Source organism: Apteryx rowi, unplaced genomic scaffold (genome assembly GCF_003343035.1).
Source record: "Apteryx rowi isolate R43461 unplaced genomic scaffold, aptRow1 scaffold_515, whole genome shotgun sequence".
NCBI classification, from domain to species: Eukaryota; Metazoa; Chordata; class Aves; order Apterygiformes; family Apterygidae; genus Apteryx; species Apteryx rowi.
Window position 1 is genome coordinate 492,202 of NW_020450778.1, and position 24,203 is coordinate 516,404.

Genomic DNA, 24,203 nt, shown 5'->3' on the forward strand with positions numbered 1-24,203 from the left:
AGGACTTCTGGAGGTCAAGGTCAAGATCTGCCCTTCTTTATGCATTTCCTTACTGCACTAGTTACTCTTCATTTCCATTTTTCTTAACTTCTGTAGATACACAGAAAGATTTAGGTGGGATGGGACCTGTGGAGGACTCTGCTCCAACTCCCCACTCGCAGCATGGCTAGCTCCAAAGCTAGACCAATTTGCTCAGGGCCTTGTCCAGGTGACTTATGAACACCTCTAAGGATGGAGATTTCTTAGGCTCTCTAAGCACCTGTTCCCACAGTGAACCACTCTTCTGTCCAATTGAAATCTCCTTTGTAGCAGCTTGGGACCATTGTCTCTTGTTTCACTGTGTACCTCTGACAGGAATCTGGTTCAGCCTTCTTTGTAGCCACCCATTATGTTTTCTATCCCAGGTGCAAGATATTGCATTTGTTTGGTTTTTTTGTGAGGTTTCTGTCAGACCGTTCCTTCATTCCTTCCATTCCTTATGTATTCTACTTTCTGCATGCTCTCGATCTGTACTGCCCATTGTACTGGGAAAATTGCTTTTTTCCAAGACTACTTCCTCTTCCTCCTCCAGATCTCTACCTTTGTCACTATGCAAACCACGGGCAGGAAATGGAAGACACAAGAAAAAAAACACATCATTTAAAGTAAAATTGATGCTTGTCAAGGCCTGTGTCCAGCACATGATCCCAGGCCACAACCACGTAACAACCTCATTGTCATAACTGCACCTAAGATAGAAGAATCTTATGCACCACTGCAGGCTGGGAACCAACTGGCTAAATAGCAGTTCTGCAGAAAAGGACCTCAGGATTCTGGCTGACTGCAAGTTGTACATTAGCCAGCAGTGCACCCTTGCAGCACTGAAAGCTAACCACATACTGGGCTGCACAAACAAGAGCCAACAGGTTGAGAGAAGTGATTATTCCCCTCTGTACAGCACTGATAAAGTTGTATCTGGCACACTCTGTCCATTAGGGGTTCCTCAGCACAAAAGAAATGTGAACAAACTGGAAAGAGTCCAGTGGAGGACCACTAGAGAGGTCAGCGGTCTGGAGCACATGATGTGCATGGAGAGGCAGAGGAATTTGGGTTTGTTCAGCCTGGAAAAGAGAAGGGCTACGGAGAATCTAATAGCAGTAAATCTCCCTGATTTTTAGCCTGGTTTCTTAAGTAAATGAGGCCTATGTGATTGTCAGTCTCCTTCCCAGTCAGATTGACAAGGAGTGGGGTCTAATAGCTGCTGCTGCTGTCAAAAGGGTGGTTATAAAGAGAATGGAGCCAGAGTCTTACAGCAGCACTGCAGAAGGACAGGAGGCAACGGGCATAACTTCGCAACATAAAAAATTTTGAATATACATCTGGAAAAAATACTTTCCCTCAAGGGTGTTGGAGCACTGGTACAGGTGACTGAAGAGGCTGGGAAATCTCCACCCTTGGAGAGGTTCAGAACTTGCCTGAACAAGGCCCTGAGCAATCTGATCTAGCTTCAGAGTCAGCCCAGCTGAGTAGGGGGTTGGACTAGAGATCTCCAAAGGTCTCTTCTCATCAAAACCTTTCTGTGAGTCTATGATTGCCTCTCCAGCTAACTTTGGACAACCTTGCCCACCTGAATGACATAGCAGCAAAATAATAACACAGATAAGGGGAAGAGTATCACATCAACTGCAGCTGAACAACCAAAGCTTTGCTGGGGAGGAGAACTTAAGGTAAGAAATGCACACACGGATGTTCGCATGAAGGGAATCACCTAGGAGAAAGTCCTCCAAAGGATGAGTCATTGCTGTAGAAAAGACTGGGTAGATAGAGCCACTCAGGGACTACAAAGATTTGGGTGCCCAGCATACAGGGCAATGGATAGTTCCTGTCATAACACCTGGTATGTGCTGGGAGAGAAGTGAGTCCCTTAGGGCCACAGGAGCCAAGGAGTGACAGTTTGACTCAAGGAGTCACCCGGGCTGCCCGATCCAGCCCGTTGCCGCAGGTACGCTGAGTTGGCGGTGGTCGGGAGGCTCCTGAGCACGTCTTGCCTATGCATGAGGCGCTCGCCGCTAACGCAACCCTGCCCCGCGCGCACGACCGTTAGTCTCGCACCACCCTCTCCGCTTGCCTCGTGCCCGCGAGTAACCCCTGCCCCGCCCACTCCTCCTACCCCTCCCCTGCCCGGCTCTCTCCTGTCCCGGCACAGCCAATGGTGAGGCGGGCTCCGCCTCGCGGTCCCGGCCCCGCCCCCTCCGGCCCGCCTGAGCCCGGCCCACAGAAGAGCTTTCTCCAATCATTGGCTAAAAGGGACACCCCGCGGCACCACCCACTCGCGGGGTAACCTTTGCTTTAGTGAGCGCAGGGCCCTGCCCCGCTGCCATAAACTGACCAATAGGAGGCGCCTCGGGGGCGTGGTCGGCCTGGCGCAGCCAATGGGCGCGCAGGGGGACGAAAGCGGTGCGGGGGCCGCGGGGGCTGGTGCCGTTGCCGGGTTCGAGGAGCAGCCGGCCGGCGGGGCGGCCGGTGGAGAAGATGGCGGTGGCGGGGTCCGGCTGGGGCCTGGCCCAGGTGGCGGAGGCACTGGGCTCGTCTGAGCAGGCGCTGCGCCTCATCATGTCCATCCTGATGGGTAAGGGAGGGCAGAGGGCGCAGCGGTCAGGGGTGAAAGGTCTGGCGCCCCGGGCAGAGCTTCCCCACTCCCGGCCAGGGAGCACCGCGCCGTTCCGGAAGGGTGGGCTAGGGCAGGCCGGTGCCGGTGCCGGCGCGGGGCCTGGGCCGGGCAGCGGCCGCGCCGTGCCCTCGCGGAGCCACACCTATGTCTGCGCCGCCGGGCCGGGCCACGTGTGCGCGCGCGGAGCCGGCGGTGCGAGCGCTCCCGCGCGCCGCCTGGGACCCGGGGTCACGTGCGCCCCGCCCCGGCTGGGGGCCGCGCGGCGGCGGGAGGCGAGGGGGTGCGTCCGGCTGCCTTGTCAGACCCCCGTGCCGCGGGGCCGGGGAGCGAGTCCAAGAAGGATCTCGCAACAGCCTTCGATCTGGAAATCCGTGGTGGCACTTCATCCTGCCGGTGGAGGAGGTGGAAACGCTGCAGTGGGCAGGAGGGATAACCTGCTACGAAGCTGCACAGAAGAACCTGTGGCTTTCCCCAGAGGAAGAACGGGGTGCAGTATTTGCAGATCGCATTTGAAAGGTGTATGTAAACCTTGCATCTTTCACTGAGAAGGGAAGCCGTAATTTTGAGACCTATAGATCCAGTCACTGTGCTGCTCCAGTATAGTGCAGGCTTTCTGCAAGCTGTGAAATGAAGTCTGTGTTTTGGGGACTGTTTGGGACATAACAACTTTGTTTACAGTTGTTCTGATGTCTTTTGTGCAAGTGCCGGATACTGTATATGCATCAAATCCTATGTGAGCATATGCGCTTGGAGGTATGTATGCTTAGGAATCTCCATAAGCTCTCTGAGATGTGGCCCTGTCCAGCTGTAGGGTGATCTCTGCCAAGAGACAGTATGAGTGTCTACAGTAATAATGGAGCTATGTAGGAGTGACATACCATCACAGGGACTGCCAGGTAGGGTGGGTAAAGCCTGCTAGCGAGTGGTGGCTAGAAGTACTGGGATGTTACCCGGTGCTCCACCTGAGGTGAAATTAGTGTTGCAAAATGCATAGTTCCTATGCATATCTAACTGTGAGATAGTTAAAGTCACATGTAAAATGGCTGAGGCGCTGGAGTTGTGATGTGGGCTAATAATTGGGGTTTTCTGAGCTCCCAAAACATTAATTCAAATGTATATATTGTGCTGTCTGCAAAAATCTCTGCCAATGTCCATGAAACTGATTTTTGAAAACTTGATGGTATAGTCACTTAGCAGAAAGGAAATACAGGCTTTTCTCTGAAACTAAGAATACGTGTGAAGGCGTACAGTTGCTACCATGTGATCTGTCTAAATAAAGTTGCCTTGGCTAACTAAAAGCATAATTTTTAAAGAAAAAAGAGATGGAAGAAAAGTTGGGTCACTCTCTAACCTTGGTCTAGACCAGACTTTTTTTTGTTTAGTTTAATCCACTAGGCATAAATTCCAAATGAATTGGAACATTCTTCACTTAGAGAGTGGATATAGGGGATTGAACTGATTGTCATTTTGGATTTAACTTAGAGATTAGTTAAACCAAATGTATTTCATAAAGAAAAATTAAATAACATGAAACATCTACAAGACATGTGCATAAGGCAGCGTGAGTTAATCTAATAGCTCCCCACAGCTGAACAGGGAAAGTCCTGCCTTCTTTTCTCCCATATCTGTCTCTGGTACTCTAATCATGAGCTGATTCAGTTTACTTGCCTGGCAGAAATCTAAACCAGAAAAAACAGATAGTTTACTCGTGGGTTAGTCAACTGAACCAACCAAGCGACTAGTCTAACAAGAGCTGATGCAGAAAGGGGTTGGAAAGTGCAAGGGGAGGCAGACATTTACTATAGAGTGTCAGATGCATTTGCAGAACACACCTCGGACATATTCTCAGAGTTCCTTCTTTCTTTTGTAAACAGTAAGCTGCAATGTGATACTGGAAGGCCCTTTGTGCTGCCTGGTGTCCTTATGGGGGAGCATAATCGCTTCTTCAAAATGAACAGCAGATAATTACCATCTTAATGATAAGAAGAGATGCCTAATTCAGTCAGCTCTGACCCAAGTCTGTAATTCTTGGGTATCGTTACACTCCATATGCAGTGCTGACATCAAGTCACTGAGATGGCATGTTCTCCCTTCCTGATACAGACCACTGTAGCTGTTTTGCAAAAAGTCTTATTGAGTCTTTACAGTTTGTATTAAATAGTCTTGGGATCAGGGACGGAGACTGTAGTTTGGTACTCTTGCGTGTAGATTTAACCCACTCAGGCAGAGGGGATTGGCTCCAGGTTTCATGGTTAATGGATAGATAGTAAAGCATTATACTATTACATTAAAAGGGCGTGCCAAGCACCACTCTAAAGCAACATGAGAGGAGGGCAAGAAGAGTTCCCTAACTTGGCAGTGGCAATTAAAAAAAAAAAGCTTATTTAATTGCAGCTTAGCTTACAATCCTTCTAATGTGACTGAGAGCCCTTACCTGTGCCTGTTGGTAATGCAGCTTGTACTGATGACCACTTCATAGGATGGAATAAGGTATAAATGAAAGACAGAAATTGCTAGAAGCTGAAAATTGTATTAGGACAGGCAGGGTGCTTCTCCATTACTTCCTCCACTGCAGGTGTTTTCAAAGATCCACGAAGAAAGTTATAGTTGGCTGCATCTAATACTACTGAATTATTTCAGAGGAAGACACAATGAGGATGAGGTAGCATAGTGTGTTCCAAAGCTGGATTTAAAAGTTGGTGCTTGTTCCTCCCTCTGTGGTACAGTTCATCTATACTATGCATTTTTTCTGCTAAAACTGTTTGCAGGGCTCCACTGTTCAGTAGATCACCAGAAACTGTTAAAAATAGCTCTCTAAAAAGGGGAAGAATGGTAAAGGACTTTGGACTTCTTATATTAATTTCCGCACAAAGCTGCATTGTCGTTGAAAAAAATAGTCTGAGTGAACTCTCTTGCTTTAGAATAAGAGTATTCACTTAGTTATGATCTGAAATAACCAAAAGATGTGATTTAAAACTGTTAACAGTCTGCCACTACTGGAAAAAAAAAGTTTAAGATGGGGCAGAACAAGAGAAAGAGAAGGAGGAAGGAAGAGCAATGAAGAACAGAAGAGTAGTCCTAAAGGGCAGCACGTTTTCTCAGTGAAAAAATGAAGACTATTATGAAGAAAATTACGGGGATTTTATTCACAGCTTTATATTTAAATCAAAGCGACAATTTTTGTACATCTTGTAATTTTGAAGCAAAGAATACAACTAGAATAAAGCCCATTACTCAGATTGTACAAGATTAAAAGCAAACTTCAGACCTCTCATATAGTGAAAATTTGCATAAACAACCTTTGAAGCAATTAGTCTGTAATTAGGCAATGTTATCAACAGCAGTAATACTTAAAGCATGGATCTGGATCCTTTTTATTTTAAAACTCTGGTGTGTCTAGTATATTAATGTCTGTCAATCATATGAAACTGTCTTTTGAGAGATGTACTCTGCCTTATATTCTTCAGTATTAATATCAAGGCCTAGTGTTCCCTTAGGAGAAAATATGTCTCTAGGTCATCATGGAAGACTACAATGGTCTTGGATCCCTACCTACAGAGTTACTTTCTGGTTGTTGGAGTGAGCAGCCTAGACTAATGCTGTCATTGCTCCTTGGAGGACAAAGGGAGGGAGCCCCTCCAACTATGGGAAGGAGAAAAGAGGGTTTCTGAGTTGCTGCTCTCACGCCTCTGTGAAAGGAGGTAGATTTCTTTCCTTCTGTCACCATTCATGTGTAAGCCAGGATACAGAAGGCCCTGCAGCACTGTATATCTAGGGTTTAGGTTGATCTTATTCCCTGTCTGACTAACTGTAAAAGAAAGAATGATCCCAAAGAATTAAAGGTGTTTAGCAGGCCATGCTATTATACAGTGGCTTGCAAGCTACCTGGCATGTTCTCCTGCAAAGTGGCAGGGGGCGACATACTGTTTACAGCCCTGAGCCAGAACTGACCCTGCTGATCTGCCCAGACCTGGCCAGGAGCAGCATCTGGGAAGTGTTCCCTAATGTACATGCATAACAGTAACCTGCAGAAATTAACACTGTCCTTACTGAATAGGTGCCAGATACCAGCTGACTTGTTTGCACATGGGTCTTATCCCTTCCTCTTCCACTCCCCAGCGATATTTGACATCCTTTGCTTCCTCTTGCTCTCTGCATCTTTAAGATTTTTAACCTCAGAGAAATTCACCCAGTGATCACTTGTCCCAGATCAACTTCCTAGCTGGCCAGCCGAGCAAGAACCTTACCAAAGGTGAGGCAGACAACTAGTTTCAATTGATAAGAGGTAGAAGAAGAAGGGGTAAGAGGCAACACTGCCCTGTCACAGCTGCTAAAATCAGTCCACTCAGAGAGCACTCCTTTCTGTGCTGCCTCTTTTTTTCAATTCCTAACTTCGAATATATTTTATTCCTTAAAAAAAAAAGTTAAATTGGAGAGCTGTGTAATGCTTCATACAATGTCTACATTAACAAGTAACAGGGCACAATAGGAGAGCAGATGATATGTTGTGTGCAGTACCTGATGTCCTCACTGCATGACTTGCAGGGATTTATTTTGGACTTGCTCTAGTCTGGTCCTATGGACTGAGTGCTCGTTATTAGCTGGAGCCTGTTTTCAGTCCAGTTTCATCTGAAAGGAATCCTGTTCACATGCTCTGAGACAGCTCTGCTATTTAAACTAAAGCACAGTAAGTGGATTTCAAAAGCATACACCTGAGCTGAATTATATACTCATTTACATGCACCCAATGTTAAACAAGGTGTGGGATTTCACTTAATCTTGTGGCAAGCAATCTTATAGACAGAAAAAAAGAACACCTTTGAAGTCAAAATACTGGGTAAGGCTTTCATTTGAACATGTCTTCCCTTTGTCCCATTCCTTTTAGTTTTAGCATTCTTATAAGGAAATGCAGACTATTGGTGTGCTAGATTTTAATAAAGGTGGAGCTAACTGATTAGCAGAAGGGAAGGAGAAAAAGTTGAAGTCTGATCTAATCTCTTGAAGATAAAATGAAACTAACACATAGAAAAGGGGAAATAAAGGGAACAGAGATACAAAGAAGGTTTCTGCTGCCCTTATTTGTAGCTTTATTTCTGGAAAAAGACAGGTGTCTTAATCACTCATTCCAGAATATGGCAAACTTAACAACATTGTTTTTCTTGGATTTGGTAGAAATTTCCTTCTACCTAATCCAGCCTCTTGATCATTTACTTCTTTGCTCTTTTAGATTGTTTTCTTGGACAACCTGGTCATTGTGCAGCAATCCATTACTCTTCCAAATGGGTGACAAAGAAGCAACCTTTCACTCAGGTTCCAGGGTTCTCTTAAGCAGAGGTTGTCCTCTTGTTCCCTTAAAATAAGGGAGGAATTTATCATCAAAGGCATGTCACAGCTAATTTGTCCCTTTTACATTGATTGCTAATTACATTCTGTAAAGAGTCTGTCTAGAGCTAAAAATCAGCTTTGTGCACAGATCACTTTTAAACTTCATGGTGCATAGAAAAGGAGAATTACCTCTTGAGAAGGTTGTCTTCTGTTTCCTCCAGGAGTATTCCAACCTGTTTCCTGTCTCAGTCACCTCTGCCTCTTCCTGAAAAAGCTGTAGAAGATGAATTTGGCAGACTGGAATCTGGTACGCAGGGTCTCTCAGCATCAAGAACAGGGATTCTATTCCTGTTGGGTTTGAATAGCAAAAGAAAAGCAACATGGCATCCTGAATCTGACATATCTAAATATGACAGCAAGCTTTCCAGATGGCAACATTAACTTCAAAAACTGCCTTCCTGCTTTCACTGTGCTAATTCATGCTATTGCAAGGACACTTTAGTGGGATGGGAGTACTGCTGTTGTTAATAGTAAGAATAGCTAATTGTTTAATAGCCAGTTTTTGAGCACTCAAAAATACATGGTCTGAATTATCCTATTGTGGATTCACTGATATTCAGTATTCACTTCATTGATATTCAGTATTCACTACCCTCTGGGAGTTGTATCTGCAGTATAGAATGGGACCTCTAAAACTGAGAACATGCTGTGTGCAACAAAACTGTAACTAAAGTGCAGTCCAGAGTGCCAACAAGTTGCTCTGATATCATAAAAACATGTGACTTTTGAACCTGAACAGCACCTATATCATACAAGACCGAGACTTAGATTTCTTGGTTTCTAAAAATATATTCTCTGTGCATGTTAGTAGTTCTCCAATTGCAAAGGCTCTCCCTAATTTGTTTAGAGCAGTATTTCCCAAAGGGTGATACAGTCTCCTGGGGGGAGTTAAAAAGAAGTAAGCATAACAAGTGAAATAGGTCTTTTTATTAAAGAGTAGGAACACTGGTTGGGGATGAGGGGAAAATGGATAAAATTTATTACTTTTAGAAATTTGATGTACACTATTGTAGACAGAACTAAATTTTGACTGAGTACTGAGATGGCTGGAGCCAAAAGAACAAAATTTTTTTTCTGCTGAAATTAGAGTATTTTGCAAGATTGCACTGATTTTTGAGAGTGGAAGATCCTTGAAAATATTATTTTAAAACCATATGTTTCAACAAAGTTGCACTTTGTCTATATTTCTGATCTGATTTTCTTTCCCCATGCTCAAAAGGGGGAAAAATATTTCCATGGTAAACCTCAATATTTTAACTTTTGATCCAAACTGATGGAAAGTCCAAACTAAGTTTCTTAGCACTTTCCCTTTTACAAAGCTGTTGCCAGTTGTTAAAATGTTTATTAAACTTCAAGTGGTGTCTACCTCGCAAGGAAATTAAAATTAAAAAGAAAAAAATAGAGAGATTTCTGTCTATATGTTTCTGGGTATGAGGCTGGCAGGCAATACTTTTTTTTTTTTTTTTTTTTTTCATAATCATGTGAAATGTTCAAATTTCTTGAATCACTCTTGTATTCTCAGGGTGTTAGTGTGATGAACTCTCTTTGACAGTTACTTCTTTCCTCCTCAGATGGTATTCAGGAATAGCAGAAGAGCATACATCTGATTCTAGTGCCAAAGGACCAAGACCATTGGGTAGGGGAACAGGGTGAATCAGGGCAAAATAGCTGGTGAGCCTTGGACAAGGGCTTAAGGGGTGAGAGAGAGGAGCAAAGAAACAGGTACTAAGAACAGAGGAGTAGTAAGGCTGAGACTGGAAGCAACTGGGGAAGTAGGGTGGAACTGTGAGCCAGCTAAAGGAAAGAATGACAAGGCTGTGTAAAGAGCTTGAGCGGAGCAGGAAGGAAAAGGAAGGGTTTGGATAAGGCTTTTTATACAGGAATTTGGAACTGTTTTTGCAGGAGGGAAGAGGGAGATTGAATACAAATCCAGGAGCAAGATTGCCAGCTTTTATGGGGAAGGAGTTATGGAATGTGGAGCCTGGCTGGTCATTGAGATGGAGAAAGAGGCCTAGAGAGTGGAGACAGGTGCAGGGTGCAAAAGTGGAAAGGAGCAGGAAAGAGATATGCCAAGAGGCTGAGGAAATGGGGAGAAGCAGTTCAGATTCTAGAAGAAACAGGTATACATCTGGGCTCAGTAGACCATGCTGCCTTCCAGGATCTTGAATGGAGCCCAAAGCTCTCAAATTCTGTCACTCCTTTCCGAGGGATTTGCGGGGAAGGAAAGGACCGTAAAATGGCTCCTCCAGTCACCCCTCAGCACATTAGCTTTGCCAGATTGTGATGCATATATTTTACCTAATATAACAAAATTCTTCATTCCCTCTCATAGTAGTGACTAGATTTGGCCTTACTTATTGGAAAGGTTCCATCTGTCAACCATTTCCTGGCAAAACCTGCATTTCATCCCCTTTTATTAATGTTCAATACAAGAGATGACTACCTACTGCTACTGTTATTCCATTACTTCCATTCAGGTAGCAGAGATTTCACAGAATCACAGAATGGTTGAGGTTGGAAGGGACCTCTGGAGATCATCTAGTCCAACCCCCCTGCTCAAGCAGGGTCACCTAGAGCACATTGCACAGGATCGCATCCAGGCGGGTTTTGAATATCTCCAGAGAAGGAGACTCCACAACCTCTCTGGGCAACCTGTTCCAGTGCTCTGTCACCCTCACAGTAAAGAAGTTTTTCCTCATATTCAGATGGAACTTCCTGTGTTTCAGTTTGTGCCCGTTGCCTCATGTCCTGTTGCTGGGCACCACTGAAAAGAGTCTGGCTCCATCCTCTTGACACCCTCCCTTAAGATATTTGTACACATTGATAAAATCCCCCCTCAGCCTTCTCTCCTCCAGGCTAAACAGGCGCAGCTCTCTCAGTCTTTCCTCATAAGAGAGATGCTCCAGTCCCCTAATCATCTTTGTAGCCCTTCACTGGACTTGCTCAAGTAGTTCCATGTCTCTCTTGTACTGGGGAGCCCAGAACTGAACACACTACTCCAGATGTGGCCTCACCAGGGCTGAGGAGAGGGAGAGGATCCCCTCCCTCGACCTGCTGGCAACACTCTTCCTAAGGCACCCCAGGATACCATTGGCCTTCTTGGCCACAAGGCACATTGCTGGCTCATGGTCAACTTGTTGTCCACCAGGACTCCCAGGTCCTTCTCCACAGAGCTGCTTTCCAGCAGATCAACCCCCAGCCTGTCCTGCTGCAGGGCCCTATTCCTCCCTAGGTGCAGGACTCTGCAATTGCCTTTGTTGAACTTCAGGAGGTTCCTGCCTGCTCATCTCGCCAGCCCCCTCTGACCGGCAGCACGGCTCTCTGCTGCATCAGCCACTCCTCCCCGGTTTGTATCATCAGCAAACTTGCCGAGGAGGCACTCTGTCCCTTCATCCAGGTCACTGATGAAGAAGTTGAGCAAGACTGGACCCAGGACTGACCCCTGGCGCAGCGACACTAGCTACAGGCCTCCACCTAGACTCTCCACATCAGTGGAGCACAACCCTCTGAGCTCTGCCAGCCAGCCAGTTCTCAAGCCACCTCACCGGCCACTCATCTAACCCACACTTCCTGAGCTTACCTATGAGGATGTTACAGGAGACAGTGTGGAAAGCCTTCCTGAAGTCAAGGTCGACAACATCCACTGCTCTCGCCTCATCTACCCAGGCAGTCATTCCAGCATAGAAGGCTATCAGATTGGTTAAGCATCATTTCTCCTCGGGGAAGGCACACTGACCACTCCTGCTCGCCTTCTGGTCCGCCACAGCCTTAGAGATGGCCCCCAGGACGAGCTGCTCCATCACCTTTCGAGGGATGGAGGTGAGCCTGACTGGCCTGTAGTTCCCTGGGTGCTCCTTCTTGCCCTTTTTGAAGAGTGGGGTGACGCTGGCTTTCTTCCGGTCCTCAGGCACCTCTCCTGTTCTCCAGGACCTTGCAAAGATGATGGAGAGTGGCCTAGCAATAACATCTGCCAGCTCCCTCAGCACTCGTGGGTGCATCCCAGCGGGGCCCATGGATTTGTGGGTGTCAGGTTTCACTAAATGATCTCTAACCCCATCCTCCTCAACCAAGGGGAAGTCTTCCTTTCTCCAGACTTTCTCTCTTGCCTCCAGCGTCTGAGAGTCCTGAGGGCTGGCCTGAGCAGGAAAGACTGAAGCAAAGAAGACATTAAGTAACTCTGCCTTCTCTGCATCCTTCGTCACCAGGGCACCCACCCCATTCAGCAGCAGGCCCACATTTTCTCTAGTCTTCCTTTTGCTACTGATGTATTTGAAGCAGCCCTTCTTGTCCTTGACATCTCTTGCCAGATTTAATTCCAGACGGGCCTTAGCCTTCCTCGTCACATCCCTGCATACTCTGACAACGTTCCTATATTCCTCCCAAGTGGCCTGTCCCCCTTTCCACTTTCTCTATACTTCCTTCTTCCGTTTGAGTTTTGCCAGGAGCTTCTTGCTCATGCAAGCAGGTCTCCTGCCTCCTTTGCTTGACTTCTTACTCATAGGGATGCTCCGATCTTGAGCTTGCAGGAAGTGATGCTTGAATATTAACCAGCTCTCTTGGACTCCCCTTCCTTCTAGGGCCCTAACCCATGGGATTCCTCCAAGTAGGTCCCTGAAGAGGCCAAAGTTTGCTCTGCTGAAGTCCAGGGTTGCGATCCTGCTTATTGCCCTGCCTCCTCCTCGCAGCATCCTGAACTCCACCATCTCGTGGTCACTGCCCCCAAGGCTGCCCCCGACCTTCACATCTTCGGCCAGTCCTTCTCTGTTTGTTAGTACGAGGTGCAGCAGCACACCTCTCCTCGCTGGCTCCTCCACCACCTGTGTCAAAAAGTTATCACCAGTGCTCTGCAGGAACTTCCTGGACTGTTTGTGCCTAGCTGTGTTGTGTCTCCAGCAGCTATCAGACTGGTTGAAGTCCCCCATGAGAACCAGCGCCCGTGATTGTGAGGCTACTTCCAGCTGTCTGTAGAAGGCCTCCGCCACTTCCTCTTCCTGATCAGGTGGCCTGTAGTAAACACCCACCACAGTGTCCCCCATGCTAGCCTGCCCTTTAATCCTTCCCCATAAGCTCTCGACTCGCTCTTCAGCCACCCCTAGGCACAGCTCGATACATTCCAGTTGCTCTCTCACCTAAAGAGCAACTCCACCACCTCGCTTTCCTGGCCTGTCCTTCCTAAAAAGCAGGTAGCCATCTAGGACAGCACTCCAGTCATGTGAACGATCCCACCACGTCTCTATAATTGCATGAGCTCATGATCATGGCCCTGCAACCACACACAGCTCTCTAGTTCTTCCTCTTTAGTCCCCATGCTGCATGCATTGATGTACAGTCATTTCAGAACAGTGATTGAGCATACAGGTTTCCCAGGAGGGATACAAGAGTCTCCTCCGTAGCCACAGCCCATGCTCACTTCCCTGGCTGCACGCACCCACTGGAGGCACCCCGCCTCGAGCCATGTTTTGCCAACTACCTGGTCACTATAACTCTCCCCTTGCCCCACTTTCCTAGTTTACAGTCCTCCTTAGCAGGCTGGCCAACCTGTTGGCATAGACACACGTGCCCCGCTTAGCGAGGTGGATCCCAGTTCTCCCCATCAGTTGTCGATCTTCAAACAGGGTCCCATGCTCATAGAAACCAAAACCCTGTTGCCAACACCAGTGGCACAGCCAGTTGTTAACTTGGAAAGGCCGTCTCCTCCATCCCCCTCACTGGCGGGATTGAGGAGAAGATGACCTGGGCTCCCAGACCCTTGACCACCATCCCCAGAGCTCTGAAATCCTGTTTGATGGTTTCCAGTTTGCCCTTGGTGTCATTAGTGCCCACATGGAAGAGCAGCAGAAGGTAATAGTCTGATGAGTGGACATTTATCCACCTTTATCCACTGCTACAGATTTCAACTAGGCTAATAAGCAGGATGGTATGTGGTGAATTGTTTCCTTTTTAGCAGGACCGATCGTTGGTGGTGGTGGTTTTAAACAAGATGAAAGAACACAAGCTTGCAAAGTCAAACAATTATAAGTTATGAAATGCCAGAATTAAAGCTCCTTCTGCTACCCCAATTCAGCTCCCTTATGCATATGCCTTTAGAAACACTAACTGCATGAACAGACTTAAGACACCCATGAGATGGACAACACTTTCTGTATCAATATGTATTAAAACACAATATATTTATTGTTTAATAAGTGGCAGTGTTTATTGCATGCTACGTGGACCTCACCTAGATGACAGAATTTTATTTACTCATGGGATTTTATGTGGCACTTCTCACCATAGTACAAGTGTGCTTCACAAATGTTTAATTCTCACTGGAGCCACAGATGAATAATCTGGGGATATTCCCAAATTAGAGTGGAAGCTAACATGCAGAAAATGCAAGGAAAAAACTCTTTCCACTTATTGTAGCTGCTCAATATGAAATTCTTCTAACTTTGTTTTTTCAAAATATTACATGCGTAATGCCAAGTGGATTTAGTTATAGCTCTGTGTGCCCGATACTTCACAAATCAGATGCAAATCTGAATTAGAATCAAGAATTAGAAAAGAAAGAATAAACTACTGGAGGTCACTTGGGGAAAGTTGGGATTAAAGTTGGTCAGCATCACGTAAGAACTCTGTGGGGGAAGCAGGGATTGAATTCTGGACAGTGTAATGGTGTTAACCATAAAATGTCTTTTTTTTTTTTTAATCTAGCTGCTTGCCATATTCATTGTATTTGTCACAGAAACTGCTTGCCACATTCACTGTATTTGTCACAGAAATTGGAAATGAGTCAGATGGTAGTCCACTAGCCTCTTACACAGCACAAATCTGATTCATGTATTTCAGCATGATCTATCTCACATATTGAATGAGGCCAGAAACTGTAATCATGAAATTTCTTATACTTCAACTTTGGTATAATACTGTTCCTGTTAATATATTTTCTTCTTTATAATATATAGAGTAAGTTGTCTAGCATCTATCCCCAAGATGGAAATCTAAAGCCAGGAATGTATACAGTGATCTGTATCTATGATTTATCTATGTAAAGTGCATTTACCTAGTAACATGTTCAAGAACATTAATTTGGACCATTACAAACATTGCTGCTTGTCTGCACCAATTTACATCTTTTTTTTTTTTTTTCCCCTACTCAGGATATCCTTTTGCTTTGTTCCAGCGCTATTTCCTCTTCCAGAAGGAGACCTACCTCATTCATCTGTACAATGTGTTAACAGGACTCTCAATTGCTTACTTCAATTTTGGTAAGATGGGTTGGGGAAGAGAGAGCTGCCTGGCCCAGGGCTTGCTGGAGTCTGGAAGGACCTGTAATGGGAAGCTGCTGAAACGTCATTTCTACTTTCTCTTTCTCTCTTTCTCTCTCCCCACAGGAATGCAATTCTTTCATTCCCTGCTATGTGTCCTAGTGCAGTTCCTCATACTGAGACTTATGGGTCACACGATCACTGCCGTCTTCACCAGTTTCTTCTTTCAGATGGTAAAATTCTCTTTCTTTTCGCATCTGTTTGTAGAAAAGAGCCCTTTGTTCAGTTTTTCATTTCCCAAAAGCGACTGTGGGTGGAAAAGTGGAGACAGATCAAAAAGTGCTGCAGGAATTAGTCTGAATAATCCACACAATGGTTTCTTTCAGACATACCTTATGGCTGGATATTACTTCACAGCCACGGAGCATTACGACATCAAGTGGACAATGCCACACTGTGTCTTGACTCTAAAGTTGATTGGTGAGTGATTGCTCCTTGCTCCTCTTATGTTCTGCAAGACATGCCTCAAGGAAAAGAGGGCTGATTGTTCAGCCCAACCAGCCCATCACAGGTCTTCACATAGTTGTTTCTCTCCTCTAGGTCTGGCCATTGATTACTATGATGGAGGAAAAGATTCAGTGAGTAAAACCATCTTTCTCCTTCACTCCTTCTTCCCCTTTCCTTGCCATTCCAGTGAGCTAGAGGTCAGAAAATCAAGTTCAAAGGGTGCAATTTAATAAGCTGCATTCATTGTTTGGTAAAAGCCATAGCTGAAAGAGGAGCATCTGTGAGTGTAAGAGGGTACCAAATTCCAGAGTGGAAAGAAGTAATCTGGGACAGAGACAGTAGTGATTACAGTTAGAGAAAAGCTCCTTCAGTGCTGAATCACATCAGAATATTATTCTGTCCCCTTCAAATTCCCCACCATATCCTTCCCTAAAATCCATTGCTTTAGATTTCTGATCCCCAATGCTCTGTACCTTGTGGGTAGTATTCCTTTAACTTGCAGACTACAAGCACTGAATCTCAGTTCCCCTCTTCCTTTCCCTTGTTTAGTCTCATCATATCCTTTGGATAGTTGCTGTTTACCCTTTGTTAGGGTCCTGTTAGTAAAGCAGACCAAACAATGAGAGAAGTCACACAGCACAGCATGTAGGAAAGGACAGAACACTTGTTACAGTCTCTTAATTTTTCTTCAAGTATCTATGTTCCACATCTGCTGTTTGGGGCCTCACCCAGTCTTTAACATCCATGCAATCACTGCTGATTGCAAGAAAACAAAGTTTGGCTGAAATTTTCTAAGGTGAAGTTTCAAATATTTAAAGGCAAAGAATTTACGTAATGTTCTGTCATCAGGCAGTATGGATTCTAGGGCTGTAAGGTCTTGCAATACTCTCCTTGCTATTGCATTCAGTGACTGGTAGAGGTCAGATACACTGCTATTACTCAGCCTACTGTGCTGGAGGGGATGCATGTCAATAGATCCCTTGTTTTGAGCTTATTTGGAAATGGAGATGTGTGCAATTGGTCTCAACTATTGGATCTTGTCACTATTTAAAGCTGTTGGGGACAGAAGGGTGGGGAGAGGAATGGACGTGGAACACACAAAGTGGAAAGTTCCTTATATATGGAGAGTAAGAACGTAGACCATAAAGGAGGTAGGTTGAGAATATAACATCCAGAGCTAGTATGAGATCCCTGGGATGATGTTAATGCCACTCCCTTTGGTACAGGAGTTCCTGACCCCTGAGCAGTCGCGATTTGCTGTCCGGGGAGTTCCTACCTTGCTGGAGGTCTCAGGATTCTCCTATTTCTATGGTGCCTTCATGGTGGGGCCTCAGTTCTCCATGACAGACTATCAGAAACTGGCAAGGGGTGAGATGACTGACGTTCCAGGCCAGAAACCCAATAGGTAATGAGAGACACTTAGCTCCTTACCTTCCTAAGATCCCAGAATACCTCTCACTGAATCATCCACACGTTCCCTGCAGTACAGTGCCTTCTTACTTGGACACTGAAGTACTGTGACCAGAAGTGCTTTAGAAGAGAAAGCAGTTTTTCAAAAGTTGCTCGTAAACTCTCTGCATAATGTCCTAGCGTTGTTCCAGGGCATGAATGTCAACAGCCATTTGGCACCTTCAGTACGGACCCAGTACCAACCTGGTAATGCTAACATTCCAAATGGAGGCATCTGCTGCAGGGGATGTGCTGACTCCCTATCACTATCTCCCCTAACCCCTCATCTCTACTTCTGTTTTCTTAATTATGAGTTTGAAAGTCTCTTTCCAGTGTTTTTCTTTGACCTCCATTTTTTCTTTCTCAGCTTTGTACCTGCTCTCAAGCGCCTGAGTTTGGGCCTGTTATTTCTAGTAACCTATACCTTGTCAAGCCCATACATCTCTGATGAATACCTCATCTCAGATGATTACATGGTATGTATTAATGTGGCAGTTTGGGCTATGGAAGTATTACACTTCTCTGAAGGTCACTGGATCTACAAGAGTGGAAGAATAAAACTCAGTTTTTTAGGTTTGCCTCAATCTAAAAAGAAGAAAAAAATTCAGCAACTACTACTAAGTCTTCCCACAACTAATTTTGCTTTGCTGTCTGTGGATTCCACAAATAAAGAATTAATCTTAGATGTTACTGTTGCTCTTGGAATCCTAACATACATATTTTGTGACCTTTAAAAGACCATCCCTCTAACCATTACATGCAAAGAACTTTACGACAGTAACTTGCAAGGCTTTTTAAAATCTGAAAGTAAAGGTTCATCTTGCAGACTTTACAAGCTGAGCTATCCTTGAGTACAAGCCAGCTTTAAAAGAACAACTTGATCTCTTGATTTCCTCAACAATGTTATTTTGGGGAGAGGGATGCAGCAACTGACTCTGCAGATTGACTCATTTGAATTAGAAATTAACCAGAATCCTTGTGGTTCTTAGAAAACTCTAACAAGTAATTTTTACTTGCAGATTATCAGTGTTTCTGTGTCTACAAACAAATGAGAGCATAAATTCCAGAAATGATTATGCTAATCCCAAAGTCTTCCCAAAGTAGCTATTTCATTGCAGCCAAATATTACTAAAGGAGGTAAAGTGATGTATGAATCTTCTAAATGTATGAAAACATAAACCAGTAGCTTGGCAATCTGATCCATATAGCAGTCTCAATACATAGATCAGATTAAAATGAAAGACACTGGTAAGATCTCATCTACTCTGTCTCATTATTGCTAGTCAACTCAGTGCTGCTCAAGGCACCTAAATTATTGTCTTCTCCTGAAGTGCTGAAAGTGAGTCTTCCTACCTAGATTGCTGTATTAGCTGCCCTGCATGATCTAAGAAACGTTAGCCTTGAGGGAAACCAACCCTGAGAATTAGTTGGCAATCTTTTTATTCTGTTTCACTCTATCTCTGCAGGAGAAGCCTTTCTGGTTCCGTTGTTTTTACATATTGATCTGGGGCAAAGTTATACTCTACAAATATGTAACCTGCTGGCTTGTTACGGTGAGTCTAGAAGTCCTTTCAGAAATAAAAGACAAAAGAACAAAGGTAGCACCTTTGCAGGTATTTAGTATGCTCTTGGACTTGACACTAAATGAAAATAATTCGAATATCTGTAGATAAATGCAGATCAATTTAGCCTGCTATAAATTAGCAAAGGCTAATTAAATAAATAAAAAGGAGGCAGCTTTTAATCCATTTCTTCCATCTGCAATGGTAAGCACTCTCCACTGAGCAGAGCCCAAGCTTCCCCAATTCAGTCTTCCCAAAAAAGGGTGATGTTTTCTTCTTATCTTTTCTTCTTCTCTATATCTTTTTCCCTAGGAAGGTGTCTGCATCCTTGTTGGTCTGGGGTACAATGGGAAGGATCAGAGTGGAAAGCCTATGTGGGATGCCTGTGCCAACATGAAGGTCTGGCTGTATGAGACAACACCTTTGTTCACAGGGACCATCGCCTCTTTTAACATCAACACCAATGCTTGGGTGGCCCGGTGAGCAGAACAAACTTTTCCACTTCTGTAACATGCCAGTAACTTCTGTTTCAGGTAGAACAAGATACTAGGCTGAGAGGGAATACTAGAGGAAGAATCTGTCAGTTTTCAGTTCTTAGACTCTTCCTTACATTTTGCTCCTGGCTGCTGTCCCTGTTGAAGAAGGTTACCGAGTTGGATAGACCTTTTGATACAATCTAAAATGTCAGTTCTTTAATGCAGGCAAAAAGTTGAAGATGGTAAAAGCAGGGGGGGCTAGTGGGGGCAGAGGTTAGAATGGAACTATAGTGAGCCTTGTGGCCTGCTTAGTTGAACAGACACAGACTCTTCTAAAAGCTGGTTCCTACATTGTGCCTTTTGATTCATGACTATGCAATGACTTGACTGGGTTTTAGTTCAGCCTTTGCTGGGATACACACCTGAACTGTAAAATATCTTCCTTTCTGTGCGTTGTCAGACAACCATCTCTCCCTATTAGCTGGGACTTCTTTAAGACAAAGGCTGAGGTACATTTTTCCCTGGTAAGAGGAGCTTTGTTCCCTGCTCCTGTCACCACAGGGATATGCAAGGGTGTATGGTCTCCTGGGCCCTACATCTCCAACATGGAGAGGGGAGGACAGCCAGCGAACTAGAAGGACATTGAGTTTGTTTCTTCTCTGCTCTAGCTACATCTTCAAGCGCCTGAAGTTCCTGGGTAACAAACTGCTGTCACAGGCACTGGCTCTGTTCTTCCTGGCCATTTGGCACGGGCTGCACTCTGGCTACCTGGTGTGCTTTCAGATGGAGTTGCTTATAGTCATCATTGAAAGACAGGTGCGCTTTGAATTATTGGAATGGGGTGGCATGTCCCCTGGAGTCTGGAAACTGCCACACTGAAGGCTTCACATGGATTAAATATGAAATATACCTGCTCACTTTGAAACTGGTGTTCAAACACTACTGATCTGGTCTCAAAAGTTCAGTAAGTTGCTGGCTTCTGCAAGGGCAAGCCATAAATTTACTGCAGAAGCTGACAGGAAGGAAACTAGAGAACTTGGCACATGACTAGAGGGCAACTGAAGAGCTTGGCACCTGAGAAGTTGAAAGACAAGCACATGAGCTGAATGCTTCTGTTAAATCTCAGTACGAAAGAACAACATTCCATATTTAATCTCATTGGTTTTGGATTGAAACTTTGAGCAGGATGGGATACTTAATTACTTTTTTTGACTCACTGGTTATTGATATTGATTTGACACAATTGGATACATACTTTGGTTGCAAAACCTGCATATACATCCACAGGCCATCCAACTGAGGAGAATTCTTTGTTTTTTCTTTAAACTAGGTCATAAACCTTGTTCGGGACAGCCCTACCCTGAGCACTTTGGCCTCCATCACTGTCTTGCGGCCTATCTTCTATGTGTTGCAGCAGGCTAACCACTGGATGTTTATGGGTTACTCTTTGGTGCCATTTTGCCTTTTCACCTGGGACAAATGGATGAAGGTATTTAGTAGCCTCGAAAGGATAAACCATGCAGCCTTTTTCTCTGCCTGTCTTCTCATGCATACTTGGCCCAAAGCTGCTTGCTGATCTTTAACCATGCCTTTCTCTTTACAGGTGTACAGGTCTATTTATTTCCTCGGCCATGTGGTGTTCTTCTCTTTATTATTGGTGTTGCCTTATATTCGTAGAATAATTGTGCCACGAAAAGAAAAGCTAAAAAAGGCAGAATAGCAGCCAAAAGGTAAGGCTGTACTGTGTTCAGGAACATAGAGAGAATCCTAAACTTAAACTAGGAGGGGAGGTGGAACAGCAGTGTTACTTTTTAAAGTGAAAGAGAAACAGACGAAAACACCCTAAAATCTTCTTTTCTTTTTCAGATTGTACCATGTGTGCATTTGTAGGAGTCAATTTAACACTCCGGAAGCAAAAGCATCACCTGCCAAGTTTGCTGTGTTGAAGTATGACTTCTTTCAACATGAGGAGGGGGAAAGAGAAAGCACAGGATCAGAGACCTAAAAGGAGGGGTATGGAGGAATTCTTCTTCCAGATCCTCCACTTTCTATATGTTGCCTTATCTCTCTGCTGCCCTCCAGTGAACACTCTTGTCTCTCTGCTGCTATCAAATGATTGCAAGACACTCAATGCAGGCACTATATTGGAATGGAGCCACCTTCTGACTTTTCTACGTTTGTCATCCAAGATAAAAAATTGCTCCTGTTCTTTTTCATATCTGCTTCAGCTCCTTTCCTCTTGGGTGCATCCATGTGGGAATTGTGAATTGTCTCCCACCACAAAGCAAGGTAATTCTAAAGGACCGAGTAACATGAGCTACAGGTCTAGCAGGGTACAGCCAAGAACTTCAGTTTTAAGACAGCTTTGGGCTGCACACCTGCTATAAAGAGACTCTGACCTGCTCACTTAGGAAACATGAAAAAGTAAAATACACAAGCTTTCTTATCAAAAGTGACCTTTAATAGGAGGACAAAGACAGGGGCCAGTCCCTTTAGCATCTCATTGCTCCAAAAGCTACAAAGAAGAAATTGAAGCCTTTTCCCTTCCAGCAATTCAAGGTTGCACCAGGTCCATGCCTGAGTAAAAAAGCCCCTCCAGAATCTGGAGTCACTATAAAGGAGTCCACCATGACAAGGGCTACAGGCAGAAGCTCATACTACTCCCCAGACTTCCTCAAAGGCAGTAGTAATCTTGGCACATGTCAGGGCAGCAGAGAGAGGATAGTTACTGATAGAGACCATCTTTTCTGTATAGTCAACATTGACCTGGGGGGAAGAGAGAGAAGTTAAGCTGCAAGTTTTCACTTAATCCTCTTTAATTCCCTTGCTAGAAGAGGTACAGTGTTTCTCCCACATGGCTGTGCTTCATCCAAGATTTAACGCAAGCACAGTAGAGCACAGGACAACTGCTAACCCTCACCTGTGCTCTCTCTTGGGAGGGAGGGAAGGCCTAAGCGTGCAGAGTTGAATAGTTTCTTGATATAAACCTACCTTGGAGAAAGGAGGGGGGAACAGCCAAACAAAAAATGGAACAGAAAAACATGTGCAGAATAACACTGACATCTATTTTGCTAGAGATCCTTACGACACCAGACTGGAATACATGCGCTTACCGAACCATGGGCAAAAGCTCCCACAATAATGGCAACTGGCTCTGCTGCAGGAACCAGTTCACGCAGATCTGACACTTTGGGAACTGCAAAAGAGGTACCTATCTTCATGCAGCCCACAGGGAGATGATCACTGACTGGATTTTTAATCACCTACAGAGAGCAGAAAGTTAACAGGGGGGCAGAGATAAGAGATCTGCCACTCAGCTAAGTCCACTGTTTGTGCAGACAAAATCCCTCCCATAGCCCTAGCTGCAGGAGAGGAATGTTGCAACATTACCCATAAACAGTCAAGGAATGTTTACCTTCAACAATTTCTGAGGTCCATCAGCTGCTCGAACACTGAGCTTATGCAGCAACTGAACTAGCAGGAGAGAGAAAAAAATCAGTTAAGCAGCGTGTTCTTTTGCTGGAGGAATCTTATCCTCTGGCTAGTGAGTAGAGCTAAACTAGACAAGAAGCCCATCTTTAGAGTTCCTAATATTTTCTAAAGTAGCCCTAAGAAACACTGATTATTGAGTTATTTTAGTACAAGTACGGCCTCATTCAGTTACTCACCATTCTGCTAAAGAATGAATAGTTGGAAATGTCTTCTGAGTTTCAGGATGCATACTCCATTTTTCCATTCTTTCCTCGTTTTCAGACTTTTGAGACTGGTTCAGTTTTTTGACTCTTCCCCAAATCCTTCCACTCCTAACCACCCTCCTGTCTTATTTTGTGGCAGGTGGGCAGTTTGAATCACTTACCCATAAGACCACAGAACCGATCAAAAGTTCTTGGGATCCTGGTCTGGGGATTGACTTCAATTAGAACATTCTTCTGGGTATGGATATAAACCTGCAGGAGACCAGCTCGATTCAGTGGGCTGTCCATGAGCATCAGGAGACTCTGAAATAGAAAAACATGTAGTAGTGGAAATAGAAGAGGCATAAAAGAGGAGAATCTTGCAAAAGTTAAGGCCTAGGCACCATAAGTGAGGAAGGGACTGATACTAAGGCAGAGAGGGTCCATCTGGCCATACAAGTTCTGCTGTAATATTGGAATGAAGCAATCCCACATACAAAGAGAAATAAATAAAAATATAAGAAATACAAATACCAATATAAAATATATAGAGATATACAAATAAAAAGAGCTTCTAAAACATAAGCACAACGGGTAAGGCCCAGTTTCCTCCTGTTCCAGGGGCACAAGCTGACCATGGACTTCAGGGGCAGTTTCCCTATGGCTCTCAGGTTGTGTGGTAGCAGCCCGGTACGGACCAGGACAGGGCCTGGCGGTGCCAAGCTGTGGCCGGTACCTGGTGTGTGATGTCCGGCCGCACCTCGCCGGGGTCCCGGCCGCTTCGCAACAGCAGCGCCTTATGCTTGTCGCAGTTGAGCAGCTCGAACGCCTTCCCCACCTAGGGGCAAGACAAACACAGTTAGGCGGCCGCGGCCGCGGCCCCGGCCCCGGCCCCGGCCCCGGCCCCGCACCTTCACTGTCTCCAGACTCGCCCCCTCCAGCACCACCAGGAGCCGCCGCTGTCCCCGGGCCCGCTTCGCCTCCAGGCCGGAGTCCTCGGTAGCTTCCTCGCAAGGCCGTATAGGCGCGGCCATTTTCTGAGAGCCTGACTACGTAGGACGGGCCCCGCCCTTTACTTCACTTCCGCCGTAGCTGGTTGGCTCCTGTTCCCCAGCTGCCAATTGGACGCCGCGACGATCTAAGATGGCTCTCTGGCCGCGGCCTCGCGGCATCTGCTAACTCGTCCCGGCTGGACCCACTTCCGGGACGCAACGCGGCTGACCAGGACGGGGGCTGAGAGGGGGCCTTGCCAG

At 45.3% G+C, this 24,203-nt stretch overlaps 2 protein-coding genes and 1 long non-coding RNA gene across 10 annotated transcripts; 1 reads left to right on the forward strand and 2 right to left on the reverse strand.

Annotated features, from left to right (window-relative positions):
* Positions 1–2,434: 2,434 nt before the first annotated feature.
* On the forward strand, positions 2,435–21,492 carry LPCAT3 (lysophosphatidylcholine acyltransferase 3). Of its 5 annotated transcripts, XM_026080302.1 has the most exons (14): positions 2,543–2,608; positions 3,329–3,403; positions 8,197–8,282; positions 15,175–15,515; positions 15,669–15,762; positions 15,883–15,920; positions 17,016–17,194; positions 17,606–17,714; positions 18,705–18,791; positions 19,113–19,279; positions 19,945–20,092; positions 20,607–20,765; positions 20,880–21,006; positions 21,143–21,492. In XM_026080302.1, exons 4-13 carry the CDS (start codon positions 15,288–15,290, stop codon positions 20,994–20,996), a joined length of 1,326 nt encoding a protein of 441 aa, XP_025936087.1. In that variant the 5' UTR covers positions 2,543–2,608; positions 3,329–3,403; positions 8,197–8,282; positions 15,175–15,287; the 3' UTR covers positions 20,997–21,006; positions 21,143–21,492. The 5 variants fall into 5 exon arrangements, with proteins under 5 accessions (XP_025936085.1, XP_025936084.1, XP_025936086.1 ...); XM_026080300.1 differs by lacking the exons at positions 3,329–3,403; positions 8,197–8,282 and having other exon boundaries at positions 2,435–2,608; positions 15,175–15,282; positions 15,409–15,515; XM_026080301.1 differs by lacking the exon at positions 3,329–3,403 and having other exon boundaries at positions 2,520–2,608.
* On the reverse strand, positions 3,415–15,359 carry LOC112972993. Of its 2 annotated transcripts, none has more exons than XR_003255850.1 (3): positions 15,273–15,359; positions 8,165–8,323; positions 3,415–8,000 (listed from the first exon to the last, which is right to left on the reverse strand). It is a non-coding gene; the product is annotated as an uncharacterized LOC112972993 (long non-coding RNA). The 2 variants fall into 2 exon arrangements; XR_003255851.1 differs by lacking the exon at positions 15,273–15,359 and adding an exon at positions 11,616–11,657.
* On the reverse strand, positions 15,812–24,082 carry EMG1 (EMG1, N1-specific pseudouridine methyltransferase). 3 transcript variants are annotated; one of them, XM_026080309.1, is made up of 6 exons: positions 23,862–24,082; positions 23,687–23,788; positions 23,133–23,274; positions 22,692–22,750; positions 22,390–22,539; positions 15,812–15,898 (listed from the first exon to the last, which is right to left on the reverse strand). In XM_026080309.1, exons 1-6 carry the CDS (start codon positions 23,982–23,984, stop codon positions 15,896–15,898), a joined length of 579 nt encoding a protein of 192 aa, XP_025936094.1. In that variant the 5' UTR covers positions 23,985–24,082; the 3' UTR covers positions 15,812–15,895. The 3 variants fall into 3 exon arrangements, with proteins under 3 accessions (XP_025936094.1, XP_025936093.1, XP_025936092.1); XM_026080308.1 differs by lacking the exon at positions 15,812–15,898 and adding an exon at positions 21,716–22,042 and having other exon boundaries at positions 23,895–24,082; XM_026080307.1 differs by lacking the exon at positions 15,812–15,898 and adding an exon at positions 21,716–22,042.
* Positions 24,083–24,203: the final 121 nt, after the last annotated feature.